Source organism: Macaca mulatta, chromosome 15 (assembly GCF_049350105.2).
Source record: "Macaca mulatta isolate MMU2019108-1 chromosome 15, T2T-MMU8v2.0, whole genome shotgun sequence".
Taxonomy (NCBI): domain Eukaryota; kingdom Metazoa; phylum Chordata; class Mammalia; order Primates; family Cercopithecidae; genus Macaca; species Macaca mulatta.
In genome coordinates this window covers 65,763,044-65,785,698 of record NC_133420.1, presented here as the reverse complement: position 1 = coordinate 65,785,698, position 22,655 = coordinate 65,763,044, and the positions used below count along the sequence as shown (strand labels likewise).

The 22,655-nt window shown below is 46.3% G+C and overlaps 2 protein-coding genes and 1 long non-coding RNA gene across 47 annotated transcripts in view; 2 read left to right on the top strand and 1 right to left on the bottom strand.

The window, feature by feature from the left end:
* The window catches only part of UBE2R2 (ubiquitin conjugating enzyme E2 R2), a 114,750-nt gene extending 99,236 nt beyond the window's left edge, over positions 1–15,514 (top strand). The window contains exons 4-5 of one of the 2 annotated variants that reach the window (XM_015117546.3): positions 7,206–7,340; positions 12,175–15,514. In XM_015117546.3, coding sequence (XP_014973032.1) covers positions 7,206–7,340; positions 12,175–12,394 — 355 coding nt within the window. In that variant the 3' untranslated portion in view covers positions 12,395–15,514. The remainder of the gene's footprint in view (positions 1–7,205; positions 7,341–12,174) is intronic. The other variant, XM_015117548.3, reaches the window with a different exon arrangement.
* Positions 2,000–6,391, top strand: LOC144334655 (uncharacterized). Its single transcript, XR_013404766.1, has 2 exons — positions 2,000–2,904; positions 6,273–6,391. It is a non-coding gene; the product is annotated as an uncharacterized LOC144334655 (long non-coding RNA).
* A 665-nt stretch (positions 15,515–16,179) lies between the features above and the next one.
* Positions 16,180–22,655, bottom strand: part of UBAP2 (ubiquitin associated protein 2) — a 129,733-nt gene continuing 123,257 nt past the window's right edge. For 43 of the 44 annotated variants that reach the window (XM_077965827.1, XM_077965824.1, XM_077965815.1 and 40 more), the window contains 10 exons: positions 22,299–22,494; positions 21,494–21,585; positions 21,124–21,171; positions 18,699–18,777; positions 18,287–18,492; positions 17,872–17,971; positions 17,681–17,788; positions 17,461–17,528; positions 17,178–17,369; positions 16,180–17,090 (listed from right to left, as the gene is read on the bottom strand). In XM_077965827.1, coding sequence (XP_077821953.1) covers positions 16,995–17,090; positions 17,178–17,369; positions 17,461–17,528; positions 17,681–17,788; positions 17,872–17,971; positions 18,287–18,492; positions 18,699–18,777; positions 21,124–21,171; positions 21,494–21,585; positions 22,299–22,494 — 1,185 coding nt within the window. In that variant the 3' untranslated portion in view covers positions 16,180–16,994. Of the gene's footprint in view, positions 17,091–17,177; positions 17,370–17,460; positions 17,529–17,680; positions 17,789–17,871; positions 17,972–18,286; positions 18,493–18,698; positions 18,778–21,123; positions 21,172–21,489; positions 21,586–22,298; positions 22,495–22,655 lie in introns of all 44 variants that reach the window. The other variant, XR_013404740.1, reaches the window with a different exon arrangement.

The following is a 22,655-nucleotide window of genomic DNA, read 5'->3' as shown; positions in this document are numbered from 1 at the left end:
ACCTGGTGGTGCTCAGAACTCTGAGCGGAAATCAGGAAAGCACTACCTAATGAGCAGATGTGGAATACTTTTCCTTATCCCTTTTGTTTCTGTGTTCACTTCATTGTGAGACAAGGGGGGTTTTAAAGTAGTACACTATTATATTTTCTGACAGGTCATTTATGGCACTGAAATATTAAGAGGGAAGATACAAGATGTAGTGAAAATGGGCTACTATTTTTCCTCTTGTACCTCTGCTGCTAAATTATCTAGGGCCAGCAACTGTCTAAGGGTTCTGGGCTCCATGTCCAGTTTATGGGTGGCTGTAGTAAGACAGCAGTGGAGATGGCATAGGGTTCATCTTATCCTGCTTTGGAGTCTTGTCTGCTGCCTCTCACTGGCATCTGAAAGTGATTCCATATTCACGTTTTGGTTTTCTTCTCCATAACCACGTGTACTCAAGACTGTTGTTCAGCACCTCAGTGGACAATATTTATAACATAAAGTGGCAAATGGAGCACTTTTGTAACTTGAAGAAGAGTAAGGGACTCTAGTTACCTTCAAGAGCCTGAGTCAGTCTGTATTATCAGATCTGGTGAGTAGTGAGTTAGCCAACCTGAAAAGGAATAATTTTAGGGATGCAGAGAATCAGCCAACTAGTGTTCACTAAAGTCTCAGTAGCTTGCTACCTCTTGGGAAAGCCAGCATACTTCTTTTGAAAGCAAACCTCCACAGACCTCCTCCTCCCAGAGGCCCAGGATTAAATTGGTGGGGCTGGAGGTGGTGGGGAGGGTTTCTTCCTGAAGTGGAAAGTTTTGGCATTTGTCAGCAAGAGTGGAGTTGAGAGTTGCCACATGTCTTTGATTAGAAGTTCACAGCATCATGCCTCTTCCTGATGGAGGAAACAAAATGTACCTTAATACATGATTTGTCTAGAATGATGTGGGAGCTTTGGGGATAGGGTAGGGTGGGAGTGGGAGTAGCAAAGCCCTCAGACTTTGCTATAGAGTTCACAGCTGCTTTCTCTGAGACACCATCCCCAGAACTACCTGTCATATCTGCTATAGGCTCTGGGATAGTGAAGTGGTTTTGGTGTGGATTTGCTTTATGTTGAAAGAGGCATACATAATGTTTTCTTTTTCACTTTCAAAAATACAGCATGAAACCAAATTTATTAACCCAATCAAGAGAGGCTGTTGTTTGGTATAAAAGAGTCTGTCTCAGAAGTGGGGTAGGATATTTTTCTGTCTGGTCTTAAGAACAGAGAGCCAGAGACATCACTCCTACCATTGGGTGCCAAAGTAGGCAGGGTCGGGGAAACAGGCATAACCATGCTGTTCCTAAAGCTCTTTTAAACCCAATTCTGGAACAGTGTGGTTTTATTTATTTGCTTCCTTGGTTTTTACGCATGGGGTCCCACTGCCCTCAACTTGCCAATTCCATTCTCTGCAAATGATACATAATTTGGGCATTTAAAAACTGTACTTTTATTCCTACCTTGCATTCTCAGGGATGTATCAGTACAGCACTGCACAGAAGAAGGTGTTGTATTTGTTGTTGGTTGCTTTAGCAGCCTAAAGAGAAACTTTCTAATAATGTAAACCCATTATGCTACTATATTTTACCATCAGTTGTCCTCTTTTCCCTGTCATCACAGGCTTCTTTGTCATGATGTCCTCTTTAAATCCTTCCCCCATGTTGAAACATGTAATGAGGACTGAGCTTTAACTAGTCATCTGCAGTTACTGGCCCATCGTTTGATAGAGCGGAAATGAGAGATTTTAAGGACCCCTGACAACTAGAAAGGTCACGATAGAACCCTAAGTCAGTAAGGGTGGTAGTAACAATATGCAGGATTTAGGTTTGGCTCCAGAGAACTGGACTTCATACATCAACTGTCATCACATTATGCTGGGTCTATAAAACTCAATATATAAATCAACCTGCGTGTACATGTGTGTGTGTGCACATGTGCATACATGCATGCTTGCCCATGATTATGGAGTGAAGTAAGCTTAGGGTTTTTTCTTTTTTTTTTGAGATGGAGTTTTGCTTCACAATTGATTTGCTGTTGGCTAGTCTGTAATACAATATATGATGTGTTGGTATTCATTTTCTTTGAGGGTTTTTATTGTTTACAAACTTACGTTTTATTCAAAAAAAGATAGCTAAATAACCTCTGACCAAAGATACTGAAGCAGGCATAAGGATCTGAAATATGAACCTGAAGACTGTAAAGTGAGGTGCTTTTGCCTGTCCTTTTTTTCTGTGTTTCCTTTCTCTTCTTAGCATTTTTCTCTTTTGGCCTAGATCCTCTATCCTGAAAAGACCTATCTTATTCCCTGGCTGTGGCATAAAGAGGGGCAGAAGGAGCACATTTTTTTCTGGGAGTATCCCTAACTCCTTGAATGGTGGTGGTGGGAATTGTGTAATGAACCACAGATACTAAGAACTCTCTGGCCCTCATTCTTATCCCAAATTCCCTCTAGGCCTGTTCTTTGTTATAATAAATGTTAAACATGTATTCTGCTGGACTGAGATCAGATCTGTTCCTCCAGATGTGGAGTAGAGAAGGGTAGTGCACCAGTGTGTTCTTGTGGGGTGCGGGGGAAGCAAAGGGGGTAGTACAGTTATTCTTTATAGGAACCGAGAGTCTGGGGATGATGAACCCTCAGGGTCTGTTTTGCTAGTCCAACCTCTTGTTTCTCCTGAGAAAATACAGTAAATGAATAAGGATTTTAAACACTTAAACTCATTTTTTTAAACAAAAAAAATGAGCTAGCAGTTGAAATAGTTTTTTTGTTTTTGTTTTTTAAAGACAGAGTTTTGCTCTTGTTGCCCAGGCTGGAGTGCAATGGCACAATCTTGGCTCACTGCAGCCTCCGCCTCCCGGGTTCAGGCAATTCTCCTGCCTCAGCCTACCAGGTAGCTGGGATTACAGGCATGTCCCAACTTACCTGGCTGATTTTGTATTTTTAGTAAAGACGGGGTTTCACCATGTTGGTTGGTCAGGCTGGTCTTGAACTCCCAACCTCAGGTGATCTACCTGCCTCAGCCTCCCAAAGTACTGGGGTTACAGGTGTGAGCCACCGCACCTGGCCTGAAATAGTTCTTAAATTCAAATTCAGTTTTGTGTATTCCAACAGTATTATCTCAGAAGTTTAGTTTTTTCCAGTTCACATCCATCCATCTGCCTGAGACCAATTCTCTCAGCTTTCCTTATTCTCACAGTTCTCCATCTAATCAAGAATAGTTCCCACCAGGCTTCTGATTGGCCCAGGTTAGGTCACATGCATACCTCAAATGCATCACCATAACAAAAGGGATGGAATCCTTGCAGCACTTGCTTGGTCTTATGTCTACTGCTGTGGGTAGGAGGTTGTTTGTATGGGAGGTGTGGCACAATAGTAGGAGAAGGAAATTATTCCCCATATGAAAAAGAAAAAGAAAAAGATTCTGCTCTTCAGACAGAAGAAAACTTACTGGGTTGACAGTTACCACTATATTAGTCTGCTATATTACTCAGTGCATCTTAAAACATCCTGGTTTTTAACTTAGGAGGACGTGGAATTAGAATTTCTCATTTTGTTAGATATAGATGATTTACCATTTAAAAATTTGTTTCCCAATATATACACTGTCTTAATATACAAGATGTAAGAAAACCAACTTGGGGAAACTACTTGTGGGAAAATTTTTTCTTAATTCAGGTAATAGGATTCATCTACATCTGTGTTGTCCAATGTGGTAGCTTCTAACTACATGTGGCTTTTTACATTTGAATTAAAATTAAATACTAGCCTGGCACAGTGGCATGCACCTGTAGTCCCAGCTACTTGGGAGGCTGAGGCAGGAGTATCCCTTCAGCCCAGGAGTTTGAGGCTGTAGTGTGCTATGATCACGCCTATAAATAGCCTCTGTATTCCAGCCAGGGCAACATAGTGAGACCCTCTTTAAATAAATAAGTATATATTAGAAGTCACTTCCTCATTTGTGCAGGATACATTTCAAAGTGCTCAGTAGCTGCATGTGGCTACTGGTTACTATATTGCACAGCATAGGTTATACATTATCATCATCATCGAAAGTTGTTAGTACACAGTACTGATCTAGACAATTAAACCTATTTTTCTGGCCGGGCAAGGTGACTCATGCCTGTAATCCCCCAATTTGGGAGGCCGAGGTGGGTGGATAACCCAAGGTCAGGAGTTCGAGACCACCCTGGCCAACATGGTGAAACCCCATCTCTACTAAAAATGTAAAACATTAGCCGACCGTGGTGGCACGTGCCTGTAATCCCAGCTACTCGGGAGGCTAAGGCAGGAGAATCGCTTGAACCCAGGAGGCAGAGGTTGCAGTGAGCCAAGATCCAACCATTGCACTCCAGCCTGGGCGATGAGCGAAACCCCGTCTCAAAAATAAATAAATAAAAATTATAAAACACTGTTTTTCTAACCAGGAGCAGTGGCTCACACCTGAAATCCCAGTACTTAAGGAGTCCAAGGCAGGAATATTGCTTGAGCCCAGGAGTTTGAGAACAGCCTGGCCAACTACCTGTTTATAACATACTTCGTCCTTATCCTTTTTATCTTCCTAATAGATTTTATGTGTTTTCTTTTGGAGAAACCTTTATGTAAAGTTCTACCGTATTTTTCTTGCACTTCTAAGATGTCCATTCATTTTCCGTCTTGATGAGTTTGACTTTTTTTTTTGAGACAAGAGTCTCGCTGTGTCACCCAGGCTGGAGTGGAGTGGTGCCATCTCAGCTCATTGCAAGCTCCGCCTCCCGGGTTCAAGCAATGCTCCTGCCTCAGCCTCCTCAATAGCTGGAACTACAGGCACGTACCACCACGCCCAGTTAATATTTTGTATTTTTAGTAGAGATGGAGTTACACCGTGTTAGCCAGGATGGTCTCGATCTCCTTACCTTGTGATCCACCTGCCTCGGCCTCCCAAAGTGCTGGGGTTACAGGCATGAGCCACCGTGCCCGGCCTTCTTTGACTCTTTTTAATGTAATTACTGAAGAAATCCAGAAAGCTCTTGAGGGAGGAAGGCCAAGGAGTTATCCTTAATAATAGAAAGGAGCATGTGCAATCAATGGATTTTAACTAGATAGAAATGTTTTCTTTGAAAATGCCTTTGTCATAATCTTATATAAATCATACTCATATATAAATCATACAACAGAAATTCTTCACCTTTTTAAGGAAAAGTTTTCATCAAATCAAACATCTAAGTACCTGGTTTCCTCTCTTTATTTTTTGCTTGGGGCCCAGAGCAAAAGGGTATTTTGCAACAACACAATCTCTAACCTTTCATCAATGAGAAGAGAGAAATTTCTTTTTTCCTTCCATTTTCTCCTAATGCATGTAGTTTTTAGGGGGAAAAAGCCTAGGAGTAATTTGGAACAGTTTTGGAGCCTATTATGCTTTTATTTATTTATTTATTTTTGAGATGGAGTCTTGCTCTGTTGCCCAGGCTGGAGTACAGTGATGCGATCTCGGCTCACTGCAGCCTCTGCCTCCCGGGTCCAAGTGATTCTCTTGCCTGCCTTAGCCACCCCAGTAGCTGGGATTATAGGCGCCTGCCACCATGCCTGGCTAATTTTTATATTTTTAGTAGAGATGGGGTTTCACCATGTTGGCCAGGATGGTCTCGAACTCCTGACCTCATGACCTGCCTAACTCAGCCTCCCAAAGTGCTGGGATTACAGGTGTGAGCCACCGCACCCGGCCCCTATTATGCTTTCTAACATAAACTTTATTCCCTGATTATTTGGAATGTCTAATTTTTATCTGTGAATGAAAATTGGCCGTTTTTAACACCCACTAGAATTTGTAAGCCATGGGAAACCAGGGATGGCATCTAACTTGCTCACCATTGTACATCCAACATCTCACTTGGTGCCTCTGGCAAACCGTAGGTACAGAGTAAATACTTTTGAATAAAGATAGAGTCTCTGTTATTCAGAGACTCTAGTTCTTCCGTTTGAAGGATTTTGCTTTTCCTCCATTCTCCTGCATTACTTTGTCTTCCTTCCAAGTATGGAAAAAATACATTTGTATGTAGCACTGTCTTTCAAGTTAAGAGGCCACAATAAAAACTGGTTATATAGGGCCGGGCGCGGTGGCTCACACCTGTAATCCCAGCACTCTGGGAGGCCAAGGCAAGCAGATCACTTAAGGCTAGGAGTTCATGACCAGCCTGGCCAACATGGCGAAACCCCGTCCCTACTAAAAATACAAAAATTAGCCAGGTGTGGTAGTACATGCCTGTAATCCCAGCTACTCAGGAGGCTGAGACAGGAGAATCACTTGAACCCAGGAGGCAGAGGTTACAGTGAGCTGAGATGGCACCACTGCACTCCAACCTGGGCCACAGAGACCCTGTCAAAAACAAAACAAAACAAAACCAGGGCTGGGCGTGGTGGCTCAAGCCTGTAATCGCAGCACTTTGGGAGGCCGAGGAGGGCAGATCACCTGAGGTCGGGAGTTCAAGACCAGCCTGACCAACATGGAGAAACCCTGTCTCTACTAAAAATACAAAATTAGCGGGGCGTGGAGGCACATATCTGTAATCCCAGCTACTCGGGAACCTGAGGCAGGCAGGAGAATCGCTTGATCCTGGGATGTGGAGGTTGCAGTGAGCTGAGATCACACTGTTGCACTCCAGCCTGGGCAACAAGAGTGAAACTCAAAAAAAAAAAAAAAAAGCAAAAAGAAAACTTTATATAAAGTAGCATAATTTTTACCCTCTCTCACATCAAGATTGCCTTGAAACTAAATATTTTAAGCTTTTTCCCCCATGTCATTTAATTTGTCATTTTTAAAATAAATGGTATTTGAAAGCTTCCAAGACATCCACTTTCTGCAGGTTGGAACATGGGACCAGTTGAAACAGGGCCTTCTATCAAGTTCATTTTTATGCTTTGTGCATTACCCTTATACTAGAATCACGGATTTCCTCTGCTTTGCCTACCAGTTAGCAGCTTGTTTCTTAGTACTGGAAAAATTTTTTTTTTAATTTTTCTTAAATGCCTTTTATGAAAACCATCAATAAAAAATGTATGATGTCTCTGTTGCCCCAAGGTCTCAAATTAAATTGTATCAGAAAAATTTTAAGGGAGGGAGAATTTGAAATCTGATTGTACTTTCTTAAAAAGCAGAATACTTTTAAATACTGTAAATATGGGTATTCATAGCTGATCCTTTTTTCCTGTTTCTAGGACTATCCTATTAAGTGTAATCTCACTGCTTAATGAGCCCAACACCTTCTCCCCAGCCAATGTCGATGCTTCAGTTATGTTCAGGAAATGGAGAGACAGTAAAGGAAAAGACAAAGAATATGCTGAAATTATTAGGTAAGGTGCTTTTTTTTTTTTTTTTTTTTTTTTCAAATTACCTCAAGTCATTATACAAAACCAAAATATATTCTGGAACTAAAGGTTTACATCACACTTAAATATCCGGTCCATTCCAGGATAATTTTCCTCTATTAGATTTATAGTGTGGGAAGAGAAGGTTTCTGCCTGAGCCTAATGAACTTTGCTATTTACCAAGAGAACAGCCACTAGAAGATAATGCAGTAGCAGACTTGATTTTCTAGGAACCAGAACTTCTAGGTTCTGGCCAGGTGCGGTGGCTCACACCTGTAATCCCAGCACTTTGGGAGGCTGAGGCAGGCGGATCACCTGAGGTCAGGAGTTTGAGACCAGCCTGACCAACATGGTGAAACCCCATCTCTACTAAAAATACAAAAATTAGCCAGGTGTGGTGGTACATACCTGTAATCCCAGCTACTCAGGAGGCTGAGGCAGGAGAATTGCTTGAACCCGGGAGTTGAATGTTGCAGTGAGCTGAGATCACACCACTGCACTCCAGGCTGGGCGACAATGCGAGACTCCGTCTCCAAAAGAAAAAAGAAAAAAAAAAATTGACCATAGCAGCAAGGATCTTTTGGAAATCCACATTATCAGCAACACTAATATTGGTATAACAGAGCCCTAGAATAAGAATCAGGGGACTTGGAATCTACTCATGGGACCATTTATCAGATAATTTTTGGGGTCTTTTACTTTTTCCTCTGTATAAAATGGAAAAAAGCTCAACCTTTAATCTCTTAGGACATCAGGTTCTTACAATAGTACCCAAGACATCCGCAATAAATACAAACCCTACCCTTCCCCTACCCTCCACCTCCTTTTTATTTGTTTCTAATTATTATTATTATTTTTTGAGATGGAGTCTTACTCTGTCATCCAGGCGGGAGTGCAGTAGCATGATCTTGGCTCACTTCAACCTTCACCTCCTGGGTTCAAGTGATTCTCCTGCCTCAGCCTCCCGAGTAGCTGGGATTGTAGGCACCCACCACCATGCCCAGCTAATTTTTGTATTTTTAGTAGCGACAGGGTTTCAGCATGTTGGCCAGGCTAGTCTCAAACTCCTGACCTCATGATCCACCTGCCTCAGCCTCCCAAAGTGCTGGAATTAAAGAGACAGACATGGTCTCACTCTGTTGCCTGGGCTGGAGTGCAATGGTGTGATTACAGCTCACGGTAACTTCGAATTCCCGGGATCAGGCAGTCCTCCCACGTCAGCCTCCCAAGTAACCAAGACTATAGGCATGCACCACCACACCCAGCTAATTTCTATTATTATTTTTTGTAGAGACGAGGTCTTGCTATGTTGCCCAGCCTGGTCTTGAACTCCTGGCCTCAAGTGATCCTCCTGCCTCAGCCTCCCAAAGCTCTGGGATTATAGCTGTGAGCCACCGTGCCTGGCCTCAGCCCCCCTTGATATTACATTATTTTTAAAAATAGAGACCCCAAATACAGTTAAAACTTCCTCTGTGCATAGGATTTTACTAATCATTGGCGTTTATACAAATAAGAGTAAAATCTAGTGGGCTTGAGACCATGTGATATGAAAAAAGTGAAAACAATGCTGGGAAAGCACATGAGGTGACTGCTAAGTAATATAAGATCAGGAGTTCTAAGTTTTCTGCCCATTGGGATCACTTTTAAAGTGTCCCTAAACGATAACTGTCTTTTATGGGATTACAAGGACAGAGTTTGGGCATCTGTGTGTGTATATATATCTCTCACCTAGGTGACTGATGTGTACCAAACATTGAAGATAATTAGTAGAAATAGTAAGATCCTAGAGAAGTGTAGAGGAGTGGGAGTGTCCTAAGGATGGAAAGATGGGAAAGCTTCTGTACACACATTCCCAAGGTACTTCTATGTGTTTAATTGTTTAAGGGCCCCTTTATCTCATCCTATCTATGCCTTAATGACCTAGTACAGTACCTGACACTCAGCAACAGCTTTGTGTCAGGTACTCACTAAGGCATAGCCTGTCTCCTTAGGGAGCTCACTTTATTAGCATTTGAAAACAAATGACCATGTAGTATTATACCTATAGAAGCCTAAACAAGATACATTGGGAGAAATACATAATGTAATAGATTTCCTAGCAGAGAGAATTCCTCATAACCAATACTTTTTCAGGTGAAAAAAGGGAAAACACCCATGTTTGCTAAAATACAGGAGTATAATAGCATGACATGTTAAGGGAATTACAGATGTTTGAGTGTAAATTCTGATGTGGGAAATACTAGAAAATTAAGTGAGAGAGGCACCAGGGTCTTCAAAGACATTGAAGTCATGATAAAAGAGTATGGTTCTTAATCTAAGAAGGGATGGGATACCACTTAAGTATTTTTGGGAGGGAAGAGGTGATGCTGTTTGAGTTCTGATAAAAGACAGTTGCCTGGTATGGTAGCTCACATCTGTAATCGCAACACTTTTGGAGGTGGGTGGATCACCTGAAGTCAAGAGTTCGAGACCAACCTGGCCAACATGGTGAAACCCCGTTTCTACCAAAAAATACAAAAGTTAGTCGGGAGTAGTGGCACACACCTGTAATCCCAGCTACTTCAGAGGCTGAGGCAGGAGAATCACTTGAACCCGGGAGGCAGAGGTTGCAGTGAGCTGAGATCGCACCACTGCACTCCAGCCTGGGCAACAGAGCAAGACTACGTCTCAAAAAAAAAAAAAAAAAGACAATGGCTCATGCCTGTAATCCCAGCACTTTGGGAGGCCGAGGCAGGCAAATCGTTTGAGCCCAGGAGTTCGAGACAAGCCTGGGCCACGTGGCAAAATCTCATCTTTACAAAAAAATTAGCCAGGCATGGTGGGTTATACCTGTAATCCCAGCTATTGGGAGTCTGAGGTGGGAGGATTGCTTGAGCCCTGAATCCAGAGGTTGCAATGAGCTGAGATTGCGTCACTGCACTCCAGCCTGGGTGACACTGGGAGACCCTGTCTCAAAAAAAACAAACAAAAAAAAGTAAATTGGCCAGGGGACCAACATGGACTAAACTGAGGCAGTAGTAATGGGGATGAGAGGACAGATATTTAAGTTGTAAAGCAATAGGTCTTTGGAGTGAGATTTATATTTTAAGAAGCGATGTTCATTTATTCAGAGACGTAAAATGGGAGAAACTGGCCATAGAGGTAGAAAATGCATATGCAGTCTACCTCTGCATATGGAACATCGGGACAGAGGCTTCCTAAAGGTATTTGTTTATATAAGCCAAGAGATGTCAGCATAAAGGGAGTCGTGGTTAAAATTATGGGAACAGAGATGATGTCCCAGGGAGCATGCTGAGTGTGGAGACAAGCCCAGAAGCCTCAGGACCATCAGTATGCAAAGCAAGGCAACAGAAGAAAAGCTTCAAGCACAGCTAAGAGATTGACATTAGGAAGATCAGGAAGAGTGGTCTAGTCGACTCAAATTTTTATAATTGTTGAAGGAAACAATTTATTGTTCTGTTCATTCATACAATCAGTATTTATTGCACCATCTCTTATGTGCCAGGCTATGTGCTAGGCACTGACTGGGGAAATAGAAGGGACTAAGAAAGACATTTACGCTCACACTGAAATATGTGGAGACAGAAGAGTGAGCAAGCAAAAAATACTACACAGTGCTAAGTGGATAATGTGAAAGAATGACTAGATGGCTGCTTTAAATTGGGTCATGAGGCCAGGCCTTCTCTAAGGTGATATTTAAGCCTTAATATCTGAGGCCTTCATTCCAAATGACAAGAAGGAGCCAGGCATGTGTGGGGCAGGGGAAGAGCAACTGGTCCAGACAGAAAAATCAACAAGGTGTGTCTGAGATACCAAAAAAAGACCAGGGTGAATGTGTTGAAGGGCTGGAGAAAATATAAGAGTGGGTTGTGTGGCCGGGTACGGTGGCTCATGCCTGTAATCCCAGTACTTTGGGAGGCTGAGCTGGGCAGATCATGATCAGGAGTTTGAGACCAGCCTGGCCAACATGGTGAAATCCCGTCCCTACTAAAAGTATAAAATTTAGCCAAGTGTGGTGGGAGCCTGTAATCCCAACTACTGGGGACACTGAGGCAGGAGAATTGCTTGAACCTTGGGAGGTCGAGGTTGCAGTGAGCTGAGATCGCGCCACTACACTCCAGTCCGAGTGACAGAGCGAGACTCCGTCTCAGGTGGGGAAGAGTGGGTTGTGCAAGACTTTGGAATCTGGCGTAAGGCATTTGAATTTTACTATAAGTGAAAATTAAGAGGATAATTAAGAATTGTTGGGGCACATGAGTTTGGTGGTGAGGTGACTAGGCCAAAACTCTTAACACTCTAGCCAACCCCCTAAGCACCCCACCCCACATTAAATCAGAGTGGCACTTTTTATTCGCATACGCAATCTTACGATCTATCCCCAGTAGGATATTAGTCCTTCTATTATCTCTTCTTATTCTAGTAGTTATCCCTGTGCTTCACACCTGCAAACAACAAAGCATAACATTCCGTCCACTAAGTCAATGCCTGTTCTGATTCTTAGTCGCCAACCTACTGGCCCTTACATGAAGTGGAGGACAGCCAGCTGACGAGGTGATTCTGGCTATTAACTGATCCACTGCTTTAAACTCCCTCGATGTTAACAGTGTATTTCCTCCACTAAAAAGTCAGTTTACTTCAAAATTGTACCCAATGGGTTGAAAGCATTTGGTGTAGTACAGGGTATCTGTCAGATGCTTTCAGGCAGATACTGAAGTTTGGAGAGCTGAGTCATAAGTAATATTGATTATTTAAGGCCAATTATAAATCTGTCTCAAAACAATGACTTACCATAAACCACTTCTTGTCACCCTCCCTTCAGGAAACAAGTTTCAGCCACTAAGGCCGAAGCAGAAAAGGATGGAGTGAAGGTCCCCACAACCCTGGCGGAATACTGCATCAAAACTAAAGTGCCTTCCAATGACAACAGCTCAGATTTGCTTTACGACGACTTGTATGACGACGACATTGATGATGAAGATGAGGAGGAGGAAGATGCCGACTGTTATGATGATGATGATTCTGGGAATGAGGAGTCGTGACGTGCTCCTTCAGTGCCCCTGTACTGCCCTGCCGTCTCAGGCCAAAGGGAGGGGAGCAAGTGGGGACCTGGCCATGGCCCCTCAGCAAAAACCTATTCACAGCGGGTGGGGAAACACACACAGCTCCTGCTGACTCCCCTTATGGATCTCAGTTTGCTCCTTTTTATGGACCTTTAATGGAGAGAGAGTAACCCTCCACAGAATGTCTGAATTCTTGCATTCTTTACCCTTCCATCACTGTATTGATTCTTTTTTAAAAAAACATCAACCCAAACTCCCGCCTCACTTCGTCTCTACAGAATGTTCACAGCAAAACACGTTTGGTCTGTTTTTAGATTCTTGAAGAATTCAATAGTCTTTCAAGAGGTTGAATGTGTTTAAAGCTGGGAACCTGTTGGGAGCTCACAAGCGCTGCATATACTGGGTAGCAAAAGAAAATGGAATTAAACCCACAAAACAAACTTGGAAAAAAAAAAAAAAAGCAAATTTGCCAAGGTTTAGCTGCTCATTTACATTAGTGTGTGTGCATTCATTCAGCCCCATGGTGGTGAATTCTGTTTCTTTCCCTTCCTAAGGCTGGGACATGGTGGGCGTCAGGGACTTTCTGCTAAGCCTGATGAAATGTGCTCCTTCAATCTCCATGAAACCATCGTAACATGGAGGCCTCAGCTGCTCTGAGGAGAGAAATCAGACTTTGTTTTTTGAAATCAATTGGGATTGAAAGCCTGAAATAAATATTCATACTTTACATAGAACTGAGCACTTGGTTGCTATTTATTTTAAAGGCAGGGTTATTTTTCCCCCCAGGGAGTGGGACAAGTGGGGAAGTTGGGATGAGTGTGTGTGGGTGGATTTAGTGATGGGAACAAAGAGTTAAAAGTCACTATGCTAAGTTTGGTTGATACTACTGGGGGGAAAAAATTGAAACTACTGGTGACCACTGTTGGGAGAGGAAACAGCATGGCCTTCCCATCAAAAATACACTCTTACCATGACGTTTTGGTTTTTTCAAGTAGCCACTTTAAATTACTCAGTATTAATCCTAGGTGCATGTGTTAAGATTTCGGTTTTCATCGAGCTGCTTATACTGATAGTGAGAAACTTGGATGTGTGTGAGACGAGTTACCGCTTTCTTCATTGGATGTGATCTGGACTTTTTTTCCCCTTTCAACATACTTAGGCTGTGGAGTGTAAGCAGAATTGTGCATAGAAATTGTGGCAGGGCTGAGAGAGTTGACTGCAGGCAGGTTTTAGGCCAGATAAGGCTAGATCTTCCTGCGATGCACTCGCTGCAGCTTTTGATTTTCCAGATCTCAATCATGTTGCTTCAATCAATATTGAGATCCAGCAGCCTTCACCATCCAGGGACTTCAGAACTTGAAGGTAATTTTTGGTTGTTATGGGGGCGCACCAGATCATAAGAGGGCATTATTTGGAGGAAACAGCTATAATGTAAAATCAGATTACAGAAGGCAAATGCAGCAAGGACTGACTATAGTCCTATTTCAGACCCCTGGGCACTAGTGTCAGCTCTCCTTTGGCTCGTAACTCAGAACCAAAGGGCAGATTAGGGACAGGGGCAGGAGGGATCCTAGGATGGCCAGAGTAGGTGACACTTACTTAGCTCCTCCTTCGTTCTGATCTCAGGGTTTTCACTCTTCAAACTCCCAAACACATGACTTCTTCCCAGCAGCCCTTCCCGGCCTCTAAAAGTTTAGTCTGGCATGAAATGGGACTGTTTAACAAGCTAAGGCTCTTAGGGGACACCGTTGAGCCTGGTCCCAGCATCTCTGTGATCGCCACAGGGCCAGGGTTGCTACTTGCACCCAGAATCTAGTGACTTCAGTCAGATCCATGGAACAGAGCAGCTTTGAAATACATTGTCAAGTTGCCTGATCACAAACTCTCATAGAAAGATGTTGGAACTACCTTTTTACTCCCCATACTTTTTAAGTAATGCTTCCAGATTAACCTGCAAATCTTTTGGAGCCAGAGCCTCTCACAGTGCTCTGGTTTACCTCCCCCAAAACCCCCATGCAAGTTTACAGCCAGTAGCTTGGTCTTATTCTCTTGGAGCCCTAAAATTAAGCCTTTCATTCCCCTTACTGCGAAAGCTTCTCACTCCCAGGGCAGCCCCGGCACCCTGGCATTGCGGAAGGTGCTCTGCTGCACAGCTCTGTTCCGTCAGGCCCTATTGGCCTCTGTTACACACTGACTCAGGGAGCCAGAGCGCCAAGTGGAGGTTGTACCTTTCAGTCCTTTGGGGTGTTAACTGTCAAGGGCTGGGTTTGCCTCTGATGAGTACAATCAGTTCCAGAAGACTGGGTAAGTCTCTTGCTAGCAGGTGGACATTCTGGTATTTTAGACTGACTGAACGAAACCCAGAGGCTGGTTCCAGAGCTCTGTCCCTGAGAACACATCCCTATGGAAAATACTTGAGTTTGTAATTTTTTTTTTTCTTCTGGGAGTAGAGGTCTCAGGCTCAATCCGGAACCATGTATGTACAGTTGTGCTTATTATTTGGTGTGACATGAACTCAAAATCTTGCATTTTTAGATTCCTTTTAATTCTAATTGAGGCCTCACTGGATGCTCTTCAGTTCTGTGTATTTTGAGGCTGGGTGGAGAAAGTATATGATTCCGCTGTTGCTTCTTTCAGTCTTCCCCCCTTCTCCTTTTATCATTCCAGAGTTCTTTTCTATTAGTCAGACTTTTTTGTAGAAACCTTCTTTCACTTGCCCTGGCAAACTGCTTCTTTACTTGCTGGTTTCCTTACGTTTGGGGCACATATTGTAAGAAACTGATCGGAAGGGGAAATGTGCAGCTCTCCACTGAAAATGAACTCTCCACCCCTCCCATCCTGATAAACAAGGTTTACATTTACAACTAAAAGGATTCAGAGATGCAATTTTCAACTATTCTGAAACCAGCAGGACACACCTGACTTTAATAGTTTTAGCTGAAATTGTAGATGTTTTTCTTCAGTTTAACTTATGAGAAAAGATTATCTGATGCATTTTGTGTTGACTTCCCCTTTAGTGGTTTATTTTGTCTTTTTCTGCCCATCTGTCTACTAATAAAATGTGAAATAAAATACCTGTATTGCTACTTCCCCATGAAATGACCCTCTTCTTTTTTTACCTTGTGTTAAAGAAAACTAAAAGGTGGTCTCAATATCACTGTTAACCTTGCAGATTATGCCAGGGCTCAGCTGAAAAATTAGACAAAAACCACAACTGGGGAATCTGCCTTTCTAACTCACCTCCCTGGTGTATCCCCAATCCCTTCAAGCTCCTTATAGACGTGGCCATTTGTTAAACTTGATTCTGAAAACGGACGCTGATACAAGTAGGTCAATGAGGGACTGAGAGGTGCTCTGCTGCTTTCCTTAGGCAAACATTTTCACTGTCATTTGTTTTCCTAACTAACTTATTGCTGCTAATAGCAGGGATCAGGCAGATCACCCTATTTAATAAAAGTCCTAATTTTACTTGTAGACACTTACCTTTTTCTAGGTAAGGTCCCAAGCTGCCCTATCCCTAAGTCTCTTAAGGAGCTTTAAGAAAAGCCAGGTTAACTTTGATCAACATGGCCTTGGCCCTGTGAGGAGGTTTAGCTCTCCTTACAGCCATTGTCATTTGGGCCAAGACGATCCAGTTAAAAGGAAAACCATTTCAAGCCTTTATAACCTGTGTCAGAAGACTACAACCATGTGGGGTCTCCTTTAGTCCTATGAAGTCCAGGGCTTCTGCCCTGAGCTGCCTTTCAGTCACACCACACAGACCGTGCATGCTCTCAGAACTTTATTAGGTGGGGATTGGGCAAGAGAAAACCCCTGAAACAGTTGCCCACCTGGTTCAAGACAACCGGAATGGAGATGTGTTGCTTGGAGATATCTTTGATTTTTAAAGGGGAGCTGACTGGCTGAACAACTGAGATTATTATTTTTTTTCATGGTCAGCCAGTCTCTAGTAAGTCTCTAGGGACATGACCAGACTAGAAGCCGCTGTTTGAAGACAAACAGGTGCCCATATTTGTGTTGGCTGGAGGGATATCGCTGCTATTCCCAGATCAAGATTTGGTGGAAGGAGACCATGACAGATGACAAAATGAACAGTTTCTCAAAAACAGGGGTATAAAGTAATTACACAGGAAAGAAAACAAATAATTTCCAAAGGAGTGAGACAAGTCGTGATTCTTCATTGGTACCTGACCCCTATACCCAAACAGCCTTGAACCAGCCCTTCCAGAGACTGCCCCTAGTGGCCCACTGGGCAGTGCAGGCTATGAAGAGGACCTGAAGGCAGATGGGGTGGGGGCACTTATTTTGCTACAGTAGAGAAGGGGCTTGAATGGGGAGAACAGACCTGGCTAACATCTGCAGCCGTCCCCGAACTCCCCCAGACTTCTATCACATTTACAAATACATACATAAATACATTACATACAATAGCCAGTCTGGGAGGCAGGCTCCCCACAGAGGCATGGCTGACACATGTCTCGGGAATTCTAGGGAAGGGCACTGGGCTCCCAAATATGTGCTTGTGTGTTCTCTCCTGCCCAGGATAAGCCGTGCCCCAGCACGCCCCTCTCTTCCAGATTTAGTTTGTCCAGTATGGAGAGTTGCCGTAGGCAGGTTTGGAGGCTTGAGACTTGGGCTGCAGGGAGCTGGGCTGGCTGCGCTGACCCGAGCCACTCTGCAGAAAAGGAGAAGGGAAGGCTGTCAAGGCTGGAGCAGAACCCCTAGCCTAGAGCAGGGTGGCTACCTCCATCACTGTGCTCACCTGGGCATCCTGCGGAAGGTGGTGGTGCAGCAGCTGGGAGTGGGGCTGCTGGTGGGCTGGCAAAATGTGCAGGAATGGTGGGGGCGCATAGCCAGGGGCCGCTCCCGGGGCCAGGGGCCCAGTGGAGCCCAAGGCTGAGGGCAGGCTGAAAGGTGGAGGGGTCCCTGCATGAAATCCCTGCTTGTCAAAAGTCTGCAGGGCAAAGACGACAATGGTGAAGGTCATGTTGGGCTGGCTGTAACCTCCCAAAAACCTATACACCCAACCCACCTTTGTCCCTCACCTGTGTCTTATTGTAGACAGAACCAGTCATATCAGGTAGACCGGCGGTGCTTGAAGACACTGATACTCCTAGGAGGAAAAGCAGTTGTTCCCCACAGCAGTTGTTCCCAGCTCCAGGCTCCCCACCTCCAGGGGCACTCAGGGGTTGCCCTGCCTGATAGGGGATCAGGCAGGAGCCTACCACTCCAGGCCTTATCCTGGAAAGGAGAGGTAAACGCTACCTTTGCCAGGCCCAGAACCTGTAGACTTGTTTGGTGCCTGCGATGATCCAGCATAGCCACCTTTGGAGTAGTCTCCTGCTGCTGTCCCCTGGGTCAGGTCGTCATAACCTAGCGTGGCAGAGTATAAGAGGCAAGTGTGAGCCACGCAAGCCTGTCTGACCCCGTGTGTCTCTCTGGGGAGCACCCCTCACCTGTACTGTAGCCATGCTGGCCATAACCACTGGCCTGCTGGAAGGGAGGTGTGGGAGTGCTGAGGTTCACCCCATGTTGCTTGGCTGAGGCTGGAGGGACCTGGTGGGGCAAGCAGATGAGGTATTAGTGTAGGAAGAGGCAAGCTGAGGCTGGTCAGGTACCCCTGCCAGAGCCTAAGGCAGCAGCTGACATACCTACAACCACAGGGGACCTGTGTTTTCATTAGTGCAACACATGTTGGATCTAAACACAGCAGGAGAAAGTGACCTTGTCCCCAGCCTGAACAGTTCCTGAAGGCCAGATAAGACGGAGTGGAATCATGACCCTCCCTCCCTGCTGGAAGATAGGTCCCAGGTTTCCACCTGCCAGCAACCCAAGGCCAGGAGACACAGTCACACCCGCTGAAATACTCACAAACATGGTGGGGCCATACTGGAAGGCACTGGGCACGCCTGTGTAGTAGGGAAGGCCAGTGTAGCTATAGCCAGGTGGCAGTGCGGGGTTCAGGAAGGGCTGCTGGGCTGTGTGGTGGGTCTGTGATTGGCTCTGCTGTGGCTGAGCTGGTGTGGTAGGGGGTGCAGGGGATGCAGAGTCCCCACGGCCAAACTTCGTGACATCACCTAGGAAAAAGCATTGACTCCAGCCACTGCCCTTCCTCCAACCAGAGAAAGGCCAAGCTGGCTTCCGCAAACAGGAACAGGTCTGGCTGCCAGCTCGGCACAGGCTGCCAAGAGGCCTCTCTCAGCCTTGTTGCTGCTGCTTCCCAGCTCTTGGAGTTTGTGCTAGGCCGGCCCCGGGCCACTCCTCATCCACTGAGCAAACTCACCTGGATACGGATTATTAGCTAGGCTCCCATCTCGGCTGGCAAGCGCTGTGGGTGCAGCAAAGGGAATTCCATAGTAGTCCTAGGAGAGACCAGGGAGGCTCGATCAGTGACTGGCCCTGCTTGACTCCCAGGACAGCAGAACCAGCCCATGAAAGTTTAGGTGATGCTACACTCCTGAAATAGACTGCACGCCTGAAAGCCAGCAGTCCCAGGGAACACCAAGTAAATGGTGCCCCTCAGAGGAGTGTGCAAGTAGGTGGCCTAACACACGAGCACACAGACCAGCCAACCCTGCAGCTTCGCCAGGCAGAGCTGCTGCAGACCAAGCCTCAAACATCCATCTGACACCACAGGCAGATGCTTGTGTGAATGCCTCGGGCTGAACCACTTCACTGGCTTTTCTGTGAGAGACTACAGAGCAGCTAAGAAAGCTGACTAAACAGAGCAGCCCCAAAAAAGGGGGCAACAAGTACAAGGGCCTGAAAGGTTTAAGGGGGGACAGGGGGCAGTGCCAGGTAGGCACAGGAATGAGCAGGACCCCAGGTGAAGCCCGGAACTGGCCTGTCACCACCTACACTGCTCTGAAAACACTGACATGGTCTAGGATAAGCTTGTCCAACCCACGGCCCATGACAGCTTTGAATGTGGCCCAACACAAATTCATCTTTCTTAAAACATGAAATTTGCAAATCTTTTAAAGCTCATCAGCTATCTTTAATGTGAGTGTATTTTATGTGTGGCCTAAGACAATTCTTTCAATGTGGCCCAAGGAAGCCAAAACATTGGACACCCCTGGCCTAGGACTTGAGGGAAGTATGGCAGATACAACACAGTGTGGAGACAGAGACAGCAAAACACAGTGGAACTTCGTGGAGGAGGAGAGGCCTCACCTGACCCTCACTCACCATCCAGGGCCTCGCACTCCCGACACACCTGGCCCCTGAGGACAGGGAAAGCCCTTGGGCTGTGCCCGATCATGGCCAGAAAGGAGCCATCCTGGCTGGGAATGGCACTTACACCCTCCAGGAAACCTTCCGGAAACCCACAGCAGCCTAGAACCCCCAGGGGAGGCAGAGCTGGGAATGCACAGAGCTGCACAACTGAGGACGGGAGTAGAGAAAGCCCAGAAGGGGGAGCCCTTTCACAGAACATGAGAAATCTCCAGGCGGGAACCAGGCTCACAAGCAGCAGAGGTGAACAAAAAACTCGAGGGATAGAAAGAGCAACATATCTCAAAAGGTGGGCTCCAGAGGGTGTTTTCTCTAAGGCACAAAGTGATAAAAGCCAAAAGAGTGCTTTGAATACGTGTGGAGACCATGGAGAGCCCCTGAAGCAGGAGGAATCCCGGGGCTCAGCACCACCTCCTGCACTCTGGGTCTTTGGCCCGCAGATTAAAGGGCCACTGGTTTGCAGTGGGGAGAAGCTGCTCAGCTCCCAGGCTGGGCCTCTGCTTCTGGAAACATGGCCAGCCAGTGGAAAAGGCTACTCTTTCGAAACAAGAGCAGCTCCATCAGCTCTTTGTGGTCCGGCAGAGAAGGGGGCAACTCCAACAGGGAAGAATGAGAAGGCGGCACTGCACAAGGGAGAAAGCCTCTTCCTCCAGGAACAGGAAAGATTGTATCCAGCAGAGGTGGACATGGGTGTCCAAACTGCTTGCAACTCTCTGACAAGTGCCCCGGGAAATGGCAGAGCAAGAAGAGAGTGGCTCCCAGGAGGAGGTCCTGCCCATGGGCAGGGCAAGGAGCGGCTCTATTGCCTTCTGTCCCCACAGTTGTGTTCATGTGGCTATCCCTGGAAAGGCCCACACTGCGTTCTGGCACCAACGGTCAGAATAAAGAGGCAACCCTGGCCTCAGAGTAAGGCTGCAACCAACAGGGACGTCCCAGGGCAGGCATTCTCACAAATCTAGATGGGAGGCCAGACCTAGAAGAGATCTTAAAGACCATCAGCTCAAGCCACTCATTCAGCTGATGGCAGAAGAGCAGTCATTGGCCACCTCAGACCAAAGACGCTATATGGTACTCTGAGGAAAAGGAAGACATTATAAAACTTTAGGGCCAAGCAAGCAACCTCCATGTCTTGTGTCATATGGGTTTTCTTTTTAAAAAAGAGAGGAAGAGAGAAAACAAGATGAAAGAGGGAAGATTATTAAGCACCAACATTTAGCAGGGGGCATGGCCTACCAGAGCCCCAGGTCCCAAAGGCCTTCATGTTTCCTAGGGATGAGCACCGGACATTCTGTGCCAAAGCTATGGTCACGCCTGGCACAACCGCCAGATGAAAACAGCTTTCTCAGTAGTGGTGCTGAGAGGTTCCTCAGGCAGAGGATCCCAAGGGCCAGACAGGGTGGCAGCCAAGACCACAAGAGGGGGGACATGTAAAAGATTCTGAACCCTCTGCTCCGACCAGTCCACACCCCACTCACCACTGGCAGCCGTGACTGCAGCATCTGGAGCTCGTCATAGCCATAGATCTGTGTGAGAACCAGAACGTGTATTTTAGGAACCACATACCACCCCCTGGGAAGCCCAGGTCCATCTAGGAGTCAAAACAAGGTTGCGGGGCTATAACACACCCGGGAATGGGATCTGGATCAGCTGTTATGGGAACAGGTCCTGCCTTCACAGAGTCTAGATGGAAGAAGACCACAGGGCTCAGCAGGGCAGAGACGGGGGGCTCAGGGATGGAAGGGCAGCTCGAGGTGGGCAACCTGGGCCCAATGCCAGGCTCCTGCCAGGTGCCAGCCCCTGAGGCCAGGGGAGCTGGGCAGGCCAGGAGTTCAACCAAGCACTCACCGGGTAGGCAGGAAGCAGTCCTCCAGGACCTACGAGGTACTGGTTGTGCAGCAGGGGAGGCACCCCCTGAGGCAAGTTTGGAGGTGCTTTGCCTGTATAGAGGGAAAAATCAAATGGAGTGAGGTAGTCACCACAAAGAGTGCGAGTCCTCAGCTGCTTCAGGAGGAGGTACAGTCACTGAGCTGCCCCAGATGGGTTCAAAGAAGGGCAGTGGCCGAATGAGGCAGAGGGTCATTCTACAAAGCAGTGAAGGGGAGACAGAAAGCCCGGCCACCACACTGAGGTTTCAACGTCAGAGAGTTCTGGGCCCAGACAAAAGCAGCCCCTTTCCCCCAGTCCCTAAGGTCCCACTGCACTGAGCAAAGAGAAATATAAAAAGAATCTGCCTCCTCCAAAGAGGGCAAGGAAGCCATGCAGTGCCAGGAGAGGAACAGGATGAGTTCAAAGTGGGTTTTAGCAGCAACTATCAAATCATAGTCTGCTGGGCCTACCGACAGCCTAGGTCTGCAGTCGAGGAGCCCACAATAAGTCGTCCCTGGCCCCTCTAAGTCACCATGTCAACTCGGCTCCAGGGAAGAACAGAGAGGAAAGATTGGAAAGCTAGAAGCACACAGAGGCCAGGAATCCTGCCAGGGAGAATTCATCCCCATCAGGGGTGGGGAGATCAGGCCTCAAGGTCAATGGAACACACAGCACACATGGCAGGACTGAGACTCTCCTGACACCTGCACTGCCTTCCTGGGACGCCAAGCAGACACCTTTGAGGGGCTCAGGGGTGGGCAGGAAAGGCCTCTGGAGCACATACCTGAGGTCACCAAGGGTGCGGCCCTGCTACTGCTGCTGGATGCACTCGTGGGGGTCCCACTCAGACAGAGGCTGTTCGCGGTGTTCATGCTACTGGACAGGCTGACGCCTGAGGATGCAGAACTCGAGACGGAGGTCGCTGCCGTGGAGAAGTTGGCTGAGGACTGGAGGGAAGAGGCGCTCTCCACACTGGCATGCTGGCAAAAGAAAAGCCAGGACACATGGATCTGGAGGCAGAGGAGGAGGGTGCTTGGGAGAGACTGGCCTGGGGCTTGGGCCCATAGTCTCAAGGCTGAGCAGGCAGGTGATGATGTAGCTACCCAGGCTCCCTTAAGGTGAGAGGCACCATGCTCAGTGC